We start from the raw sequence: 23,205 nt of genomic DNA on the forward strand, positions 1-23,205 counted from the left end.
TTTATGAAACTTATAATAGACATTTTTATTACGAAGAAGCTATACACATTTAGAAAAGAATCTGCACTTAACCAAGCTATGAAAAGAGTCTTCTGGTAACATAAATTGCTTCTGCATCAGTTCCACAGACAAGGTTTTGCCCTAAAACATCCAAACTATTCACAGACAGTGTTGAGCTTGGCAAGAGGTTGGTGATTTCTAGATGGCCTTTAGTAGGGTCTGTACTAAGCCAAACACAAGCCAGGGACTGATTAGCATTAGTATGGGCTATACTGCTACGTGAAATGTTAAAGGTGCTCCTTCCCCCTGTAAAGAAAAGTAAAAAAAAAAAATAAAGTGATCTTTCTAGTTTCAATATTAATATTTATTTTCATTTCTAGTATTTTAACTTATCTAGTTTATACTATAAAATCATAAAAGTTCATTTCTATAAATGAAGAGACTCAGTAAATAGGTGGTGAATCAAAGTTTATGCCTATATGATGTACTAGATACCTTGCATAATTACTGTAAAGCCAATGTTACAAAGGGGATTTGCAATTAACTAAAGCCTAAAACCCAGTGGGTTAGGTCTTTATTTTAGATACCTTTTTACACACAAATGGTAATGGTAAAACAAGAACATGTCAGTTTTCAACAGCTTTGTCTCTCAGCTTTAAACAATATCCCGTTTATCTGTGCCCTGTTCACCAAGCAAGAGATCGCTCATGAAAGAACTGGAAGAAGCTGTGAAATCCAAAATGTTACCATCACACGGAGGCAAGGGGTTCTAAAATGTTTCCGTATCAGCATGTGATCAGCCACCTCCCAGAGAGTTTTAAAGAAACAGTAATGCAAAAAAAAAAATCAGTTTTTTTTAAGTAATTCAAATATAATATACTGTTGCCCTGCACTGCTTACACTGGTGAGTTTTCTTCAGAGACTCTACTATAGTTCATATAAATACCCTGCTGTGTGGCTATGGGGGCAGCCATTTAAGCTGGAAAAAAGGCAAAGGTTACATAGCAGATAACAGATAAGTACTGTATATATAATGGTGTTTTATCTGTTATCTGCTCTGTAACCTGCGCCTATTCTGCTTTTTTTCAGCTTAAATGGCTGCCCCCATAGCCACACAGCAGGGTATTTATATAAACTATAGTAGAGTTTCTGGTATTTATAGAAATTATAGAAGTTGTAAGGCATACACACAACTTTTATCAGTGCAACAGTACATTATATTTTAATTATGTTGATACATTTTCATTTCTTGCCTTTACTGTTCCTTTAAGAATGTTTATGGAGTATGGCACACACAGGCAGGGTAGGGCAGACAGAGTATAGCACACACAGGCAGCATAGTACAGGCAGAGTATGGCACACACAGGCAGGGTAGGGCAGGCAGAGTATGGCACACACAGGCAGGGTAGGGCAGGCAGAGTATGGCACACACAGGTAGCATAGGGCAGGCAGAGTATGGCACACACAGGCAGGGTAGGGCAGGCCGAGTATGGCACACACAGGCAGCATAGGGCAGGCAGAGTATGGCACACACAGGCAGCATAGGGCAGGCAGAGTATGGCACACACGGGTAGTATAGGGCAGGCAGAGTATGGCACACACAGGCAGGGTAGGGAAGGCAGAGTATGGCAGGTTTTTGCTGTACTACCGCCATTAATATGGGTATGGTCATGTGATAACATAGGTGTGGTTTCAAGTGGGTGTGGTTTAAAAAAGGGGAATGGTCAAAACTGGCTTCCATTATCGGCCCTCCACCATGTAGGACGGAAATATTCCGGCCCTTGGCACCACAGAAGTTGGACAGCACTGTTTTATGTTATTTGGATCACCATACCTTATCTAAAAAAAGTTACATTTTTGTTCAGATAACAATCAAAATGTAATTACATCATATTCTGTTGTTTTAAGTAAAAAAAGGCAAAACTGATGTCGAGTATACAACCATTAACTGATTATGAATTGTGTAAACTCACCAATGAGAAAGGTAGGCTTTTCAGTGTCAGCTGATGCATCCCAGTGCCACAAAGAGCCATCCTCAGAGCAAGTAAACAAATGATCAGGGTTTGACGGATGGAAATGTACTTCCCACACTACATATATAGGGAAAAAAATGTTTTTCAATATATGTCTGAAACCAGTAACAGCAGGATACAGTGCCTTAAATGCACTCACAGAATATTTAACTTATTCTCCATATTTATAAATGTAATGCTTTGAGAAATTGTATTTTCATTTAAAACCTGTATTTAAATACCTGTACTTAACCAAAGGCATAGTAAGAGAAACTACACACTTAAAACTTATTTCCAATTTTCATTGTCCTTTAAAGCATAGTAAAGATACTTCATTTTAAACAAAGTAAATCCTCAGACCCTGGGCCAGTGCTCATTACTGATCAAAACTGCACCAGCCTGGGGTATTTCTGTAGAAGCTTATTCGTTGCCATCTTCCTCTGCTTATTTCTTCTCTTTGGCTCCGGCCCAGGTTGGCAGTAGATTAGGAAGCCAAACTTGGAGGCAATAGGCCCGATTTTCACTCAGCACATGCACACTGGCCCCAGGGTAAAAAGAGAAGAAAGAAGCATAATGTGGTGCTTCTACAGAAGTACCCTGGGCTGGTGCAGTTTTCAGCACTAGTCTGATATCAGGTAAGTGATTATGGTCACTGGCATCCCTCAGTGACTTTTACTTTTGTTTTTCCTTTAAAGTGAAGCATCCTTTACTTAAAAAACTACTCTTCAAAATATTAATGTACATTAAAAGTTATCTATAGGTCATATTGATCATTTTTCACTTGAAGTTTCTAAACCTGACTGTCCTTTCTCAACCTGTCAGTTTATAATGCTAACGGACCACTGCTGCACAAATATGGCAGCCCTCTTAGCGGAAGGAAGAGGATGGCTCACAGGTACCTATGACAGATGTAGTTTTCTGCACTGGGTACTTGTCATCAATGGGAGGTGACACCCCCCATTGATTGTACCTTTCCTTCTCCTTTAGATATTTAGGGGTTTTTTTCTTGAGCAGCTCTCCAGTTTGGAATTTTAGCAGATATTTGTTAGAATCCAATTTACCCTAGCAACCAGGCAGTGGCTTTAACGAGAGACTGGAAGATGAACAAAAAGGAACAGAATAGCAAGATAAATAATAAACAATAACAAAATTCTAGCCTCACAAAGCATTATTATTTTTGGCTGCAAGGGTCAGCGATCCCCTTTTGAAAACTTAAAAGACATACAGACACCAGAAATTAAACCTTTTTTTACATATATCATAACATTGTCTTTTGCGTGGTTTTTATAATGTTGCCACAAATGTATTTGCCATATGCTTTTAAATTAACTGATCTGATCCCCCCCATGTTCCTCTATGAGGGGGCTGCCATTTTTATGCAGATGTAGTCTGTTAGCATTAGAATCTATAACTGACAGGTTGAGAACAGACAGTCAGGTTGCCAGAATAATCAGGGATCAGAATAATTAAGGGACTTCAAGTAACAATTATTTACAAAGCATCCCCTTCAACATGACCAATAGGTAACTTTTAATGAGCAGAAGAGAAAGATACATTTAAAAAAGTAAATGACCAGTTGAAAAGTTGCTATAAATAGGACATTCAATAACATATTATAAGTTTATTTAAATGTGAACTACTACTTTAAAGTGTTTATAGGGTTTACATGTCTTTTAAATTCTACTCATGTCTTTAGGTTGGAAACATATTCCCCACCCAAACTGCACCATTTTGTCTGTATGATCCACCTCAGTTAGCATAAAATGTCCCATTTTCCTGATTCCAAGAGCTGCTTTAACCAGGCGGCCATTTTCTATCTGCTACATCATCATTGACATTTGCATATCCAGACACGCCTGATGACTCTTTAAAGTTTTATTTTTCCTAACGTAACTTAGCAAACCTTATCATTGACATACATTCTCTTACTGCATTAAATGTTACCTCTGTGTTTTCTTTTCTGTTTGTAATCTTATTTTATTAATATATTTCTATATAATTTATGGACGGATAAACAATTAAATAAAATCATTTTTTTTAGTGAATTTCTCTTTATTATATTTTTTCCTACTGACAAGATTGCTGAAAAAACATCAATATGTCAAAATTATTTTAATCTTGAAATATCAAAGGTTCCCCAACCCCATGTAAACACAAATACAAGTAATCCCAGACACATGCGCACCCATTCCCAAGTATATAATCCCACTCATACATGTAATCCCAGTCTGATATTTAATATCAGAGTTACTATAATATATACTGTACTTTGGTTACAGCCTCTTCCCCTGATACCTTTTTAGTTAATAATACCCACGATCTCTAGAAAGTTCTTTATATCAAATATAGGATGTCTAGTTATATTCCTGGATGTGACACAAATACACTGCTTTTCTGCATTCCAAACAAGCTTTTTACTTTGTCTGCAAACAGGTTATCTTGAGCTCATGCTGTTAGTGGAGGAATGAGCAATATGATGGTATTTATCGTAAAATAGTAATCTAGTAAGCATACTATTGAATAGAGTGGAACAGTATAGTAGTTATAAATGTACTATAGATTGATCCTTGCAGAATATTGCTTACATGTGCTTTGTAAAGGATTTGCATATATGTACACTCTGCAGTTCTTGCTCCCTTCTTGTTTAAATGACCGAAAAGCACTGAGCACAAGGGTGAAGAGATAAAATACGCGCATTTGAGGGGGGAGCATGTGTGGCTTCCAGGGTCACTGATGACACCGCTGACATCATGTGGTCAACCGCGTCATAAAGAGGATGCTTTTGGCTGCTACTCATGTGAATGTGTTTACAAATCCAGATGAAAAAGTGCTTGTGTTTAAGACAAACGCCAAATCAGCACCAAGAGCCATTGCTAGGAGTACGTAGGAAGCTGGCTTGTACTAGATTAAATTTTGGTTTCTGGTGTTTACATGTACTTTAACCCTTTTACTGCCAGCCATTTTGGTCAAAGCAGAACTTGTATTGCCAGACAGTTTTTGAACATTTTGCACTTTAGGGGCCTTTCCTCGGGGGGACTTTTAGTTTACCAAGGAAAACAATATATCGTTTTTTTCAGAACAACCTAAGCTTTCAAAATATGGTAGAATTTTTGTGTAATTCCAATTCTGTAACAAGATATAGGCTTCTAAATGTCTAAAAATGCAAAAAAAATAAAATTTTCCATAATATAATCAAACATACTAGAAACAAAAATTATTTTATGCACGAATATACAACTGATTTGGAAAGTCCCATGTCTCCTGAATGTGCCAATACCAAATATATATAGTTTTATGGAGATTTCTCACTTGTATAGGTCAAAAACTCCCAGCAGTACATTACCAAATTCCCAAAGCACTGCTCCAAAAAAACTGCATACTTTGGATTTCAAGGCCAAAATTCCACTAACAGAAGGTTTATCCCAGAAAATTGTACATTTTTGGAAAGAACAGATTCTGGGGAATTCAGAATAGGCACAACTGTGTGTCTACTCCAAACTATCAAGTCGCAATGCTTTCCTAAAGTTATTGGTTTTTATCAAAACTTTTTTACAGTGAGAGCTGTGAGGTTCTGGAATTCCCTCCCCGAATCAGTCGTGCTGGCTGATACATTATATAACTTTAAGAAGGGGCTGGATGGATTCTTAGCAAGTGAGGGAATACAGGGTTATGGGAGATAGCTCTTAGTACTAGTTGATCCAGGGACTGGTCCGATTGCCATCTTGGAGTCAGGAAGGAATTTTTTCCCCTCTGTGGCAAATTAGAGAGGCTTCAGATGGGGTTTTTTGCCTTCCTCTGGATCAACTAGTAGTTAGGCAGGTTATATATAGGCATTATGGTTGAACTTGATGGACGTATGTCTTTTTTCAACCCAACTTACTATGTTACTATGTTACTATGTTACTATGTAAAATTTGTGATTTTTTTTAAAAATCAAATTCAAAGCTTCCAGTCTATAGTATCTTATCTCCTACAGGTCATAAAGTAACCAAATAAAACACCCTAAATATGAATGCCTGGGGTCCACTGAACAGTTTGATGCCCAATATGTATAGGTTTACCTGGCATGTAGGGGCCCCAATGTGAACATACCCCATATGAACTGTCATTTCTGTCATTTCAGCTTCTGCAAAATCAACACATTTACATCATTATATGTGGGATAAAGCTAGTAAAAAGTATGCTCACCCCAGAAAGTCATATTTTTGGAAAGTACACATCCCCCCGAATCTAAAATGGGTACCCATGTCTTTCTACTCCAAAGTACCAAGCCGCACAGCTTTTCTAAAGTTAGCAATTTTGATGACATTTCCAAAAATCCCCTCAAAGCTTCCACTTTGCAGCATCTTATCTCCCACATAGCATTAGGTACCAAGATAAAACACCATGAATTTGAACGCCAGGGGTCCACTGAACAGTTTGATGCCCAATATGTATAGGTTTACCTAAGTATGTGGCATGTAGGGGCCCCAATGTGAACATACCCCCATATATACTGTCATTTCTGTCATTTCAGCTCCTGCAAAATCAACACATTTACATCATTATATGTGGGATAAAGCTACAAAAAAGTACGCTCACCCCAGAAAGTCATATATTTTTGGAAAGTACACATTCCCCCGAATCTAAAATGGGTACCCATGTCTTTCTACTCCAAAGTACCAAGCCGCACAGCTTTTCTAAAGTTAGCAATTTTGATGACATTTCCAAAAATCCCCTCAAAGCTTCCACTTTGCAGCATCTTATCTCCCGCATAGTGTTAGGTACCAAGATAAAACACCCTAAATTTGAACGCCAGGGGTCCACTGGACAGTTTGATGCCCAATATGTATAGGTTTACCTAAGTATGTGGCATGTAGGGGCCCCAATGGGTACATACCCCCATATGATCTATCATTTCAGCTCCTGCAAAATCAACACATTTACATCCTTTATGTGGGATAATGCTACAAAAAAAGTACATTCACCCCAGAAAGCCATATATTTTTGGAAAGTACATATCCCCCCGAATCTATAATGGGTAATCATTTCTTCTTGCTTCAAAGTACCAAGCTGTAAAGCTTTCCTAAGTTTGCAGATTTATATGACATTTCGAAAATCGCATAAAAATGTTGCAATTTGCTGCATTTATCTCTCACAATTTCTTGATAAAGATCAGATAAAGACAAATCACCCCAAAAAGGAACACCCATGGTCTGCTGAACAGTTTGATGCCCAATATGCATAGATATACCAAAGTCTGCGGTATGTACTGAACCCAAAATGAAAATAGCGCATAAGGATTTCTCGCCTGCCAACTCAGCTTTTGCACACAGAGCCCCCTGTCAGTGTATTATGTGCCAAAACTTCCCCTAACTATACAGTGACCCCCACAAAACCATATATTTTTGGAAAGTACACATTCTGACAAATCCAACAAGGGTAAAGAGTCCTTTCTACACCAAAGTACCAATCTGCAGAGCTTTCCTAAAGTTATTGGTTTTTATGACATTTCAGAAAATCGCCTAAAAATGTAGCAATTTGCCGCATTTATCTCACACAATTTCTTGCGTACAAAGGCAAGTCACCCCAAATAGGAACACCTAAGGTCTACTGAACAGTTTGATGCCCAATATGCATAGATATACCAAAGTCTGCGGTATGTACTGAACCCAAAATGAAAATAGCGCATAAGGATTTCTCGCCTGCCAGCTCAGCTTTTGCACACAGAGCCCCCTGTCAGTGTATTATGTGCAGTAACCCCCCTAACTATGCAGTGACCCCCAGAAAACCATATATTTTTGGAAAGTACACATTCTGATGAATTCAAAATAGGCAAAGTTATTTTTGTACACCAAAGTTACACCTGGCAAAGCTACGCTAAAAACAGATCAGGAGCACTTATAGAGGGATAAAATGTGATAAAACCACAAAAATTGTGCAAATCAGTGAAACAACAAAATAAGTTACATGACAGTGTAATTAGTGGTCAGAATATCTGATCCAATAGTTACGCTGTCAAAATAAACAGTTTTTAGGTAAAAGAAAATAAAAACAAAGTGGTAAAATGAAAAAAAAACAAAACAAAAAAAAACCAAAGTGTTTGTGTATACATGTGTGTACATGTGTAAAAGTTGTGTGATAGTGTGTAAGTGTGTATATGAGTGTAAATAAGTGTATAAAAGTGTGAAAAATGAAAAAAAAAAAATGCTAAAATGTGTGCTGTAAGTGTGTGTAAATGTATGTAAGTGTGTATAAATGTATGTAAATGTGTGTCTAAGTGTGTAAATGGTGTGTAAATGCAAGAAAAAAAAAAAGTCCTTACCTGTCCTGAAGACCCGATCGCTCCTTGCTCAGTTGGGCCGGCGCTGGGGGGGAAGGAGGAAGCTGCTTCCTGGAGGGTCCTGCGACCCGATCGATCGCAGGACCCTCATGACAGCCCCCCTGGCACATTGCCCAGGGGGGCTGTCATTGTTAGAAGCTCTCTGCAGCGGCGGCACATGCCGCCGCTGCAGAGAGCAGCGCTTAAAGGCCAACGACGTATGAGACACGTCGTTGGCGTTTAAGCCCTTTTACTGGCAGTAAAAGAGTTAAAAGGAAGAAACTTTTTTTGGGGTCAGTCATTCTTCCTCACCCCTATAGGGCAATAAAAACAATCTAATGTATGAGCAAGTAAAACCAGAAAATCTTACTGTACTGCACAAGCCCAAGGTGAGGATGCCTGCGAATGTGGTAATATGTCAGCACATCGCTCTTAGTTTATTTCCCACAGCAGTATATTTTATCTCTAATTAAGGGGAAAAAGATTTAATTCACTTAGGAGTACCTAACATTTTTGGCATCCCCAGGTAAAAAAATCTAGCCCTGTCCTTAAATTACTCTCAGTGGTATAAGGTTTGTCATTTCCATAACTATGCATACAATTCCCACACAACTACATTACACTGATGTTTGCAAATATATGTATATGATTATTTAGAGTTTGCATTGTGGGTGAGAAGCCTCTCTTACTTTCTGCTTTATGAGCATTAAGCAGAGACATTGGCATTTTGCCATGTCTGACATCCCAGATGCACAGCATGCCATCCTGTCCCCCTGTTGCCACAACATGCTGTTGGTTAGGATGACGGTCGACACAATGCAGAGGAACTCTTTCACCAGTTCTGTTAAACAGGAGAGAGAGAGAGAGAGACCATGTGTGAAATACTGACAATTAATAACAAATGGAATCTGCAAAAAGTTAACATAGGCCCTCCTTAAAGGAATTATTGGGACTCCCCACTCTAAAAACAAGTTCAAGATAACTAAGCTATTATCAATTGGAGGAACAGTCTTTAGAGGTATAAGGTCCTATAGTATACCCTAAGTTAACTGTAACTAGAGTATGTACATTTAGGGTGGTCGGCTCGGAGAGCTTTAACAGAATTAAACCATGTATGCAAAACTCAACCAATTTAAGCATTTACACATAAAAGCAATAGAAAATAGCTAAAACATCTCCAACCATAGAATGCATTCACTTAGATCAGTGATCCCCCAAGCAGCGGCTCATGAGCTACATGTTGCTCACCAACCCATGGATGTTGCTCCCAATGGCCTCAAAGCAGGTGCTTATTTTTTAATTCCTGGATTGAAGGCAAGCTTTATTCTCAAAAAAAAAAAAAAAAAATGAGTACTACCAAACAGAGCACATGGGCTACCAATAGCCAATCACAGACCTTATTTACCACCCCCAGGAACTTCCTGCCTGCTTGTTTTGCTCTCCAACTTTTTTGACATTTAAATGTGGTTCACAGGTGAAAAATAGTTTGGGGACCTCCAACTTAGATGTAACAATACCCTACACATAATACAGTAGTTCAACAATTAAGATTAGGATATAAGGCTAATGTCAGACGAGGTGCCATCCGCCTCCTACCTGTGCCTGCACCCGAAAGAATGGATTACGCTTGGGTGCAGACACTTTGTATTGTCTTGTGTTTTTATGCGTATTTCGGCTACAGGTGCCTGCACCGGAGCGTATCTCATTCATTCAGGCACAGGTAGGAGGCGGATGGCGGTATTTTCGGCAAGCACTTTTCCGCTTGCCGAAAATATTACTGCATATATATTTCTAAAAGGGCAATGGAAAAAAGAAAAGCTTTCCCAATGACTACAGTTTAACCATTTATTGGGCTATTTGATTTTGGTGAAAACAATGATTTCCACAACAAGCAGGACATACTGAAAAAAACAGGTGAAAATTGAACAGTCACATGGGTGGCACATGCATCTTCTACATTTACAACTACTGGTGATTTGATTTTGATGCCTGGATATCTGTAGGGATGGGGAAAAGTTTTCTTGCCAACCCCCTTCCCCATTACCTTTTTTAAAAAAAATATACATATGCATTAATATCAGTACAATAGCTAAAGGAGTTTATTTCAGTGTTGTTATAGGAATTATATATAAATGCTGTCTGTACCTATGCCCAGCCAATATATAAATAACAGCCCTTTAATAACAGCAAAGCTGAATACAAAGGATTTAGTTCTTACTCAAGACAATACACAGGGTCAAATGCCACTATTGTTGCCAAGAAATAATATACAGCACGGAAAATAAGTATTGAACACGTCAACGTTTTTCTCAGTAAATATATTTCTAATGGGGCTATTGGCATGAAATGTTCACCAGATATTGCTAACAACCCAAGTAATCCACACATACAAAGAAATCAAAACAAATAAGTATTTAAATTAAGTTATTTGTAATAAAGTGGAATGACGCAGGGAATAAGTATTGAACACATGAAGAAAATGAGGTACAAAAAGGCATGGAAAGCCAAGAAACCTGCTGAAATCTGTCAGTATTTAGAAAGCAATCCTGCCCCTATTGGTTTAGTCCTAATTGATGGCCTATAAAAAGGTTTCTCATTACCAAGGTATCACACAAGAAGCACCTCATGATGGGTAAAAGCAAACAGCTTTCTCAAGACCTTTGCAACCTTATTGTTGCAAAACATACTGATGGCATTGGTTATAGACATATTTCTAAGCTTCTGAATGTTCCAGTGAGCACAGTTGTCAGATTTCTGATAAAGGAATCAAAACAATAATCAGAAGAGTTGTCCAAGAGCCAAGGATCATTTGCTGAGGTACAGTCGTTTCAAAGAAAACAATAAGTAATGCACTAAACCGTCATGGCCTCACCGCACAAGACTCCACTGCTGAAGAAAAAGCATTCTGAACCTCGTTTAAAGAAGCAGTTCAGTGTAAAAATGAAAATGGCAAAAAAGACTGCGCAAAATAAAAAATGTATTCAATATAGTTAGTTGGGAAAAAATTAATCTATAAAGGTTGGAGTGGGCAGATGTCTAACATAATGGCCATAACACTACTTCCTACTTTACAGCTCTCTAAGCTTTTAGCAGTCAGTAACCAATCAGTGACTTGAGGGGAGCCATATTGGACATACCTGTTCAGTTAATTTGCATTTGAATCTGACCTGCATGCTCACAAAGTAACAGTTATGTCCCATGTGGCCCCCCTAGAGTCACTGACTAACTAAGAGGTTAGAGAGCTGAAAGCAGGAAGTAGAGTTCTGGCCATTATGTTAGACATCTGGTCACTCCAGCCTTTATAGATTACATTTTGGCCTAACTATATTACAATTTTATTGTACATTATATTATTTTATTTTGCACAGTCTATTTTACCCAGTTTCATTTTTACACTGAACTGTTCCTTTGCTGCACAGCATTCGGACAAGCCAATGAAATTCTGGGAGAATATAATCTGGTCAGATGAGACCAAAATAAAACTCTTTGGATATCATTGCACATACCACTTTTGGAGGGGAAAAGAACACTGCACATACAGTGGTGTGAAAAACTATTTGCCCCCTTCCTGATTTCTTATTCTTTTGCATGTTTGTCACACAAAATGTTTCTGATCATCAAACACATTTAACTATAAGTCAAAGATAACACAAGTAAACACAAAATGCAGTTTTTAAATGAGGGTTTTTATTATTTAGGGAGAAAAAAAATCCAAACCTACATGGCCCTGTGTGAAAAAGTAATTGCCCCCTGAACCTAATAACTGGTTGGGCCACCCTTAGCAGCAATAACTGCAATCAAGCGTTTGCGATAACTTGCAACGAGTCTTTTACAGCGCTCTGGAGGAATTTTGGCCCACTCATCTTTGCAGAATTGTTGTAATTCAGCTTTATTTGAGGGTTTTCTAGCATGAACCGCCTTTTTAAGGTCATGCCACAACATCTCAATAGGATTCAGGTCAGGACTTTGACTAGGCCACTCCAAAGTCTTTATTTTGTTTTTCTTCAGCCATTCAGAGGTGGATTTGCTGGTGTGTTTTGGGTCATTGTTCTGCTGCAGCACCCAAGATCGCTTCAGCTTGAGTTGACAAATAGATGGCCGGACATTCTCCTTCAGGATTTTTTGGTAGACAGTAGAATTCATGGTTCCATCTATCACAGCAAACCTTCCAGGTCCTGAAGCAGCAAAACAACCCCAGACCATCACACTACCACCACCATATTTTACTGTTGGTATGATGTTCTTTTTCTGAAATGCTGTGTTACTTTTACGCCAGATGTAACGGGACACACACCTTCCAAAAAGTTCAACTTCTGTCTCGTCGGTCCACAAGGTATTTTTCCAAAAGTCTTGGCAATCATTGAGATGTTTTTTAGCAAAATTGAGACGAGCCTTAATGTTCTTTTTGCTTAAAAGTGGTTTGCGCCTTGGAAATCTGCCATGCAGGTGGTTTTTGCCCAGTCTCTTTCTTATGGTGGAGTCGTGAACACTGACCTTAATTGAGGCAAGTGAGGCCTGCAGTTCTTTAGATGTTGTCCTGGGGTCTTTTGTGGCCTCTCGGATGAGTTGTCTCTGCGCTCTTGGGGTAATTTTGGTCGGCCGGCCACTCCTGGGAAGGTTCACCACTGTTCCATGTTTTTGCCATTTGTGGATAATGGCTCTCACTGTGGTTCGCTGGAGTCCCAAAGCTTTAGAAATGGCTTTATAACCTTTACCAGACTGATAGATCTCAATTACTTTTGTTCTCATTTGTTCCTGAATTTCTTTGGATCTTGGCATGATGTCTAGCTTTTGAGGTGCTTTTGGTCTACTTCTCTGTGTCAGGTAGCTCCTATTTAAGTGATTTCTTGATTGAAACAGGTGTGGCAGTAATCAGGTTTGGGGGTGACTACAGAAATTGAACTCAGGTGTGATAAACCACAGTTAAGTTATTTTTTAACAAGGGGGGCAATCACTTTTTCACACAGGGCCATGTAGATTTGGAGTTTTTTTTCTCCCTTAATACCATAAACCTTCATTTAAAAACTGCATTTTGTGTTCAATTATGTTATCTTTGACTAATAGTTAACGGTTTTTCATGAGCAGAAACATTTAAGTGTGACAAACATGCAAAAGAATAAGAAATCAGGAAGGGGGCAAATAGTTTTTCACACCACTGTATATGCTAATATCAGATTTCATTTAATAATCTGCTGCCATCTAGCAGGATGCTGAAGATGCTGGACATTTCAGCAAGATGCACAATGACCCCAAACACACAGCTAAGGATCTCAATTAGTTTCAGAGAAAGAAAATAAATCTTTTAGAATGTCCCAGTCAATCACCCGACTTGAAACCAATTGAAAATCTACTGTATGTAAAGAACTGAAGATCTGAGTTCATAGAAGAGGCCCCCGGAACCTTCAAGATTTGAAGGCAGTTTGTGTGGAAGAATGGGCCAAAAAATCTCACCTGAGCAATGCATGTGACTAGTTTCTTCATACAGTAGGCGCCTTGAAGCGGTCATTACCAACTAGGGCTTTTCTAAGTATTAAATACATTTCAGTAAGTGTGTTCAATACTTATTCCCTGTGTCATTCCACTTTATTAATTAATTTAAAGATTTATTTGTTTTGATTTCTTTGTAAGTGTGGATTACTTGGGTTGTTACCGACATCTGGTGTAAATTTCATGTCAACAGCCCCATTAGAAATATATTTACTGAGAAAAGTGTCAACGTGTTCAATATTTATTTTCCCTGCTGTATTTGTATGTGCTCCATCAGCAGACACAAACTTTAATTGTGAATAAATATATTTTCCTTTTTAGTGGTCCTTGAGGGCAAACACACACAACACTTTGTCACCTGCAGGAGATCGCCTTTTTCCTGGACAAAAAGTGTTCAAAAATACCTTTACATGAAGTAAAATAGGCATCACTGCATGCAAAATGAAATGAGGCTGCTTAATAAAAGGAAATTGCCTTCTTCCAGAATTTCACACTTCAGTTAAAGGGACTCTTGTCATGAAGAAACACATTATTTAAAAAAAAACAAAAAAAAAAACACATTAGATAATACTGGTTGGATGGAATCCGAGCAGAATCCTGTACCTTAATAATTTTTTCAAACGGTCATGGCTCTTGAAAGTATAAAATGCGCTGTGACTAATGCACATAGAAAGGGGACAGGTGGAGGTTTAAATTTTTACTGCTTCATGTTCATTACTCAAGGTGCTTTTCATTCAACATTATCACAAAACTCCCCGATGATTAATACTGCTAGTACAAGTGGTAATTAAAATGCTCTAACGTGTGTTCTTGGGAGAAGAACGGCCTGTACTTGCTATGGTATAGGTGGTTTAAGGCATTTCTCTGCCAGAAAAATACACTGTTGAAAAAACTGTCCTATGCGCTATTACTATTTTTTTTTTTTCACTCCATAACACTTGTTTGTAAAATTAATATAATTCCCCTGTTTGTTTTTGAACATTCTGTACTTTCACTTTAAGAGTAAGTCCCGGGGGTGGGGGCTACATATATTTTACCTAGGAAAACTATTATGTAGTTTTTGCTTCCATCAGCAACTACCACCAATGCACTGCTCCAAAAATTTGATACCTTGGAATTCAAGGTCAAAAATCTCACTAACAGTAGGTTTACCCCAGAAAAAACACATTCTGACAAATCCAAAATGAATAAATATGTCCTAATAGGTTTTATAAAACCCTTTCAATCTACATCAACTATATATTAAAAGTCTATTTAAAGAGCTCCACACTTTCACATCCATCACTCTGAAAACCCCTTTTTGGAATATCCTTTCACCTAATCTGAATGGATGCCTTTGTGTCCACCGGAGGATCTACTGATAACCAAAGCATTAGGACACCAGGTCACAGCTGTGTTCTCCAGTGTGACTTATACAGAATGCACCTCAAAAAGTTGTAAAAAGAAAACAATATGAAAGTACTGGAGTAGCGATTAATGCCCAGACCTGCATCCTATTAAAATTGTGTGGACTGGACTGAAAAAAATATCCCAGCAAATTGGCTGACCAACCTGACTAGAACAGTTCTTCAAGGATGAATGGCCAAATACTTTAGAAGCTTGACGGCTAACCCAAACCTTTGATTCAAGTTAAGCAATTAAACGGCAATGCCACTAAATACTAGCAAGTGTATGTAAACTTTCAACCCCCAGGGTAAACAAAAGATAAAATAAAGTGGATACCCTTTTGATATTTGAACCTAAAAGATATTCAAGGATTACTTTTCTGTTATGGGTGCCTGGATATATAAAACAAGCATAGTATGTTTTGTTTACCAGGTCTGAAGCATCAACCATTCACTATTCCTACATGCTACATAGTTTGGGTATTTATGAGTAAATGCTGCATCAAGCTATTCAAAGAGAATGCATTCACAGTTATGATATTTTACCTTTTTGTGACAGTAGCTCTTGCACACTCTTTTCTCCCATGTGCTCTTATTAAGAAATATAATAAAAACCACCACCTAAAGAAATGCAGTGTCTAGAGATAAATGGTTTAGCTGTATTAAAAGGGGTATAGATTCACGGGAGGAGGGTGTTATTCTTCCCCTTTACAGAGCCCTGGTAAGGACCAATCTAGAATATGCTGTTCAGTTTTGGTCTCCAGTGCTCAAACGGGACATTATTGAATTAGAGAGGGTCCAGAGAAGGGCAACTAAGCTGGTAAAGGGTATAGAAAGTCTCAGTTATGAAGAAAGACTGGCCAAGTTGGGTCTGTTTACACTGGAGAAGAGGCGCTTAAGAGGTGACATGATAACTATGTATAAATATATAAGGGGATCATATAATAACCTTTCTAATGCCTTATTTACCAGTAGGTCCTTCCAATGGACACGAGGGCACCCACTGCGTTTAGAATAAGGGAGGTTCCGTTTAAATATTCGGAAAGGATTTTTTACAGTGAGAGCTGTGAAGTTGTGAAATTCCCTCCCCGAATCATCTGTGCTGGCTGATACATTACATAGCTTTAAGAAGGGGCTGGATGGCTTCTTAGCAAGTGAGGGAATACAGGGTTATGGGAGATAGCTCTTAGTACAAGTTGATCCAGGGACTGGTCCATCTTGGAGCCAGGAAGGAATTTTTTTCCCCTCTGCGGCAAATTTGAGAGGCTTCAGATGGGGTGTTTTGCCTTCCTCTGGATCAACTAGAAGTTAGGCAGGTTATATATAGGCATTATGGTTGAACGTGATGGACGTATGTCTTTTTTCAACCTAACTTACTATGTTACTTAAACTGTCAGTCAGGGATCCGAGTGTGTCTGACAGTTTCAGAAATGTACAAAAAGTGAATAGGAGCTCGGTATAGGTTGCAGTTTAACTCACACAGAGAAGATCTGGGTAGGATCATTGCCTTGCTTTCTCAAATCCCACAACTTTAGTTGGCCTACTGAATTCACAGTCAGTATCTCTGTTGTACGAAGAAATGTTACTCCATGCATAGTACTGCTGTCTGCATCATCTGGAGGAAAAGAAAAAAATAAAGTAACTAAAACAAACACCTTTCTTAAAAAAACTAAAACCAATTCCCTTGTAATATTGGCAGAACTAATCTAGGTTTAATTTGTCCAACTATTTTTGTCTGAACTGAAATTCAGACAAACTGAAATTTGTTTGCTTCTATCCATCACAAACAAACTTGCTTCTAGTGTGAATTACAGATTTGTTTATTGCTCTCAACATTTGTTTAAGGTTTATTAAAACAGTGTTAGCAACAAAAACTCTAAATTAATGAATAAACCTGTCATGTAACATGTCAATAAACTTGACATGTTCTGGTAATGGCAGATAACTCAAAACTATTCAGACCAATTCCTTCCAAAGTGTTGCATCCTTTTAGTAGGATCTGGACGAACTATCTATCTGGGCAGCTAAGTGGCAGGTGAGATACAGTGTAGATACATATATGGTTACACATCAGGAATCAAAAAATAATGCAATCGACTAACACCCTTAATGGGACTGTCAGTCAGGGGATTCTGCTGTTAAAACAGTATACAGTTGCAAAGAGATAGTGTTATTCCCCTTTACATAGCACTGTTAAGGCCACATCTTGGGTATGAAGTGCAGTTTACAGCAGACACAAGGGCTTCCACTGAGAATATAAGAAAGGAGGTCCCATTTTAATATGCACTAGATGCAACCTTTTGGAATTTTCTCACTGAAGCACTTCTACATGCAGATGGGGTTAGGTGTTTTTTGTTTTTTTTTTAGCAAGGGAGAAAATTAGGGGTTACTGAAATTATTATTATTATGCGTATTAACAATCATTTAACAATTCATTTAGTGAACAGCCATTAGGTGCATATATGTATGTACAGGTAGACATCTATTATCCAGAATGGTTGGGTCCTGGGATTTCCAGATATGGTGATGCAAATTGCAAAGATGCCTTATCTTAGGTCTACTAAAAAAACAAGTAAACATTACAAAAACCCACAATAGTACTGTTTTGGCAACAATAGGTATGTAACATAGTTAGGATCAAGTAGATTCTACTGTTTTATTATTTATAAAAAATTGACTTCAAATAATTTCAAAATGGAATTCATGGAAGATAAACATTGCATAACTCAGATTTTTCCAGGGGTTTCTGGCTAAGGGATCCCATGTCTGTGATAAACAGGAGTCTAGTCAGTTTTAAATTTTTGATCAAAAGTAGGAACAAACACTAAAGACTGCAGAATGATCCACCTTTATATATTGCTTAAAGCATATGTGACCACTCTTTGGCTAAAAGGAAATGATGAGGCTTGCTCCAAATGTTGAAAACATGCATTTAAATCAGGCTACTTGCCCCAACCATACTAGATCTCCTTCAAGAGCTTACCCATATTATGGCAACAGGGGTTCGTACACTCAGCCAAGCTATCAATAACAATTAAATTAAATAAAATGAAAGAAATATGTACAATGGAGATACTGCTACTGTATATACCAGGATCTGAATTAAGAAGTTATAAATAGTCTGGGGTTTGGCTACAGCATCACCCACAAGTATATTTAGTAGAGCCACTAAATATGTGCTGCTGTTGTAACCATAATGTTTATTAAAAAATTCTTAAGGTTATCTGCAAATGTATGACCATGGTTCAATCTGTATCGTTCCTTATTCTATGACATTATTCAAGTGGAGGTTGGGCTGTTACCGTTTGATATCTATGGTTGGCCCTTCCAACCTGCTGACTGGCATTGCTTGCTACAACCAAGTTATTATCTACAACACACTTGTGCCAATAAAAGTGCACCTGCAGCAGTTTCTGCACCTACAGCCTATTTCTCATTATTTGAATATTTATGTATATTGTATATTTTTAAATTCCAAAAGCATAATTTCATCTGCCACTAAGCCACCCAGATTGTCCAGAGCCCTTTCCAAGAGCATACTTCCTGGATGGAATTTATTGGCCTGCATAGAAAGCAGACCCAAAGCAATAATTTATGCAAAACAGTATAAAATGCGTTGGCGAAATCCAAGCATCCACATCTTCTGCAAGAAGTTCATACTTACTTCATCAGAAAAAACAAATTATTAAAGGTTTATCCACTACAGATGTACAGGTCTTTCTGCTATCTAAAGTATATAATACAGACTGTTTATAATATATATCTAAAAACTGTCTATCCCTTCTGACATGCTTTTTCTTATTTCTATCAACTTCCTAAATATTGTTTCACTAAAAACAGGTTAAAAAAAAAACTCCTATATATGTGCAAGGGAAAAAAAAACCTACCTATTGTTCTCACAACATCTCTGCTCTCAGCACGGAAACAGTTTATTCGGCCGTCCTCCCCAACAGAAACGATTTCGGGACTGCTACATACAATGCCAGTGCAAGGAGCTCTCATGTTTGATCCAACATGATAATGTGCCTGTTCCCACTTTTGGTTTACTGATAAAGTCTCGATATATAGAAGAAAAAAAAAATCTTTCAACAGGCATAGAACTACAGGGAGCAAAGTGACAAGTTTTGCGATAAATAATGATTAGAAATATTTGTAATTCAATACAACTGAAGTGGACCTAACTTAGGGCAAGAACTGCATGATACAATATTGTAAAGTTTAGAAAGGATTCTTAGGCTATGTGAAAAATGAGTTCAAAATACAGAACTGGAACGCTTTCAATGAAAGAATGTAATTCTAAGCAGCTTTTAATTATACATAAAATGATCAATGTCTTCAAAGTTATTTGTAAATATAATTGCTTTTGAAAGCAAAAGCTGTCTGTCCATTTCTATACTTTAGAAACAATGTAACAGAAGCCAGCTAATTTACAAACCTGTGAAGAAGAATACAAGGCTGATTTCTGCTACATTATTTTAAGATACAAAACTAGCAGCACAAAGGGATAAAAAATACCACTTTCAATTGCAATCACATTTACAAATAAAATTACTTTTTCTTTCATTAGACAATTTTATTTAGGGGTTTACATATCATTTAAAGGTTGACATGCAACACTTAAGGTGGCCACACATATTAAGATTTACTCGTTTGGCAAGGTCGCCAAACGAGCAGATCTTTCTCCCGATATGTCCACCTAAGGTAGACAAGCTGCTGGATTTGTCTGAAGGACTCGAACCGGCAACTTAAACCTGCCCGTGTATGGCCACCTTTAATCTAAAATGGATGTTTTTACTTTTTTTTCCCCTTTTTCATGTACTTCTGCAGCACAGCACCACAGTATATAGGCTCCATTGCCAAACATGTCAGTACCAAATATGCATTGTTTTACAAACATTATGGAATTTCAGAAACCACATGTGTAAAATGCTTCAAAGTATCCAACCAGAAATAAACATACTTTAGAAGGCCAAAAAACCCCCAAAAAGCTGACCCAGGTAAACAATGTTTTGCTACAAATAAACTTTACAGTGATTCCCAGCAGTCCTGTATGAAGCAGTATCCTGTTGCCAAAATATTACTGTGTATGGCCAGCTATAGCACAGCTCATTATTCAACAACTGTCCATTAGACAGGGCAAATATCATTCATTACAGCTATCTCAATGTTGCCCATATGCATGAGGATCACTAAACAGATGAATCTTTTACCAAAATGGCCACCTTGAGGTGGGCAATATCAGGATAATATTGCTTGGTCAAATGGCCTTTATGCAGATAGTCGGATAAAGGGACGGGTCAATATGCAGATGCAGTCCTCAATCTGACAGGTAAGGCACCGAAAACAGGTTTCACTTCAGGATTCTGCCTTTTTCAGCAGCCTAATGCATGTGCCTCGCCGAATCCTTAAAATCACATGATTTTTTGTCACATGAATACAGAAATTGAAATGTTTAATTAAGATTCGGATTTGGTTTTGGTATTTGGTATTCAGCTGAATCTTTCACAAAGGATTTGGGTTTTGGCTAGATCCCAAAATAATAGATTCATTGCATTCCTACTATCTACTATGAAAATCAAATGTGCCTGTTTAAAAGGAAGCAATGTTACACATAACTTTTCTAAACTTCCTCTTAAGCTGGCCATACACGTGGCGATCTGACCGATGGTCGCACGAAACATTGTCAGATCCGCCACACACAGTCAGGGCTGAAACAGCAGATAAAAAGGTAGAAACAATAGGATTTCTACCTCCTTCTGCCGATTCAGCCCTGACGGCAGACTTTGGTCAGGCGCCTTCTATGGCGCCTCGCCAACATGCCAATTTTCTAACCTGGCCGATCGGCGAGTCGTCCGATATCAGCAGCTTCCTGCGATATCGGTCGACTCGCCGACATGCCATACACGCACCGAATATCGTATGAAACGAGGTTTCGTACGATAGTATCGGTGCGTGTATGGCCAGCTTTAGGCTCACAGTGTAATGTAAGCCTCTCCTTGCTCCACTGTAAAGTGATGGATTCTCAGACTTGCCTTCCATTGTGGGTTGTGCAAAAATTTTAAGGAAAACAAATGTAATGGATTCTGAGACCTGAGGTCCATTGTTAAGCTAATGCAACGTGGTTATTTCTCCACCTGATTTTCAGCTGATCTACACTTATGCATTTACACTTGTATCTGCCCTGACAGGCAATGCATTGGCCTATGTGCAAACACATGGAGTGGAAAAATGCATAATCTCTCATTTTTGTGCATAAAGCCGACACATACAGGGAGTTGCATGGATGGGAGCAGATTTACTAAAATGCAGCCAGAGAAATAGCTACATGTGGCACTAGCTTAATAATGGAACAAGGTGAGGAAGTGGATTGGAGCCAAATAGCTTATGCAGCTTATTGCAGATGTAGAGATGTGGTTATGTGTTCTCAACAGAGGTTACTTTTTTTAAGCTATATAACCGTTTATCACTATACTAGTGTTTCTAAAGAAAACACCAATTTAACAATACTGTTGCTCTGCACTGGTAAAACACTTCATTTTTTGGTCTTACTGGTTCTTTAACCATGTGGCTAACCAAGGAATTTATTAGTCCCAGCAAATACAATCACTTTCTTTGTATAACTTGATTTTTCTATTCCCCATCATTTTTCTGTTTGTGTGTCTCAGTGGATTTTCAATAAGCTCCTGTAAATGAGCGTCACCAGATTTATAGAGAGTAGAAGCACTAAAAGACTCCAACTTATAACTGCCAGATTGTCTGGCCTTTCATTGAGTGAAGAGAACACAATGCACTGCCTTCCACAGCAAAAAAAACTTTTGCGCATACTTTTGCGTTTCTGTGCCGAAAACCACCCCAGGTAGAGAAAACACAGTGTGTCAAGGGTCTAGCATAAAAGAGTTTGATTGCAGACATATAAATTGCTTTTGTAGTAACAACCTTGAAGTACACCAGTCATTTTACATCATAGTTGGGGTTATTCTTTTCTTTGTTTATTTGTAGTATGTGACGTAGGTCAGGAGTCAGGGTAAAGACAAAGAGCTACTAGTAGCAGCTACTTGTTTTTGCTACTAAAATAGACAATGATGATCATTTACTGTTAATTGTCTCTACATATGTTTTACCAGAAGCAATTCTCAGTATTGTCTATGGAAAGGTATTTTCTGGAGTTTAGTAGCCATGAAAAAGTAGCTGCTACTAGTAGCTCAGTGTGTCTTCACCCTAAAACTGGTCACGGTGGTTATACGTTCCAATACACACAAAGGGAATAAACATGTGTATAGCAAAACATGTGTTACTGCAATACTTTTCTGTGAGAAATACTTGATTTTCTGGAAATATTTCTGGGGTGCCAACAATTTTGGCCATGACTGTATATGTTAAACTCTGGGCAAGGCATTAGAGGTAAAACAGAGTCCTAAACTGCTTATAAGGGCAAGAGAGAAACAGTGACTGCTTACCACAAACTCTCTGCCTGATAATCAAACCCCCACATAAAGTGAAGTAGACATTCTAGTTACAGTTAGGACTTAAACACTGGTAAAGGGCTTGGTTCTGATTGAGCCATGCTTAGTTAGGAAGAGCCTGCATATCATGGCTGTCTTCTGTGCTGCAAAAGACATAAAGGAAAATGCATTTCTTGTGTAGCTACAGAGTAGCTAACAGAACACTAACCTTCAAATTCAATTTATTGCAGAAATGTGTACAGTAAATTAAAGGTAAAAATAAAATTATTAACTTTTCAAAGGCACTCACCTGATTGTTCTCATGATGGCGAAAGATTGTTACAGTTCCTGTGGATGAGGCAGTTACAATCCTCTCCTGATCTAAAAACTTAAGGGGAAGCATGTGACAGAAAGAGGGATTCATAATATTAATTTTATGCACATTAATATATTTTTGGTGCTGTTACTAATCTGTTTGTGGATCCCCAGCCTGGATGAGCTGCTTTTCTTTTCTGCAATGGCCACAACTTTTAGGGGGAAGACACACGGGGAGATTAGTCGCAGCGACTTTTTGAAAA

At 38.1% G+C, this 23,205-nt stretch overlaps 1 protein-coding gene across 2 annotated transcripts in view; it reads right to left on the bottom strand.

Annotated features, from left to right (window-relative positions):
* The window catches only part of nup43 (nucleoporin 43kDa), a 28,182-nt gene continuing 4,977 nt past the window's right edge, over window positions 1-23,205 (bottom strand). The window contains exons 3-9 of one of the 2 annotated variants that reach the window (XM_012962968.2): window positions 22,938-23,015; window positions 19,073-19,241; window positions 16,665-16,800; window positions 9,003-9,154; window positions 6,074-6,138; window positions 1,974-2,090; window positions 1-306 (exon numbers count right to left, since the gene is read on the bottom strand). In XM_012962968.2, coding sequence (XP_012818422.1) covers window positions 268-306; window positions 1,974-2,090; window positions 6,074-6,138; window positions 9,003-9,154; window positions 16,665-16,800; window positions 19,073-19,241; window positions 22,938-23,015 — 756 coding nt within the window. In that variant the 3' untranslated portion in view covers window positions 1-267. 2 annotated transcript variants of the gene reach the window in all.

The sequence above is a fragment of the Xenopus tropicalis genome, chromosome 5 (genome assembly GCF_000004195.4).
Source record: "Xenopus tropicalis strain Nigerian chromosome 5, UCB_Xtro_10.0, whole genome shotgun sequence".
Taxonomy (NCBI): domain Eukaryota; kingdom Metazoa; phylum Chordata; class Amphibia; order Anura; family Pipidae; genus Xenopus; species Xenopus tropicalis.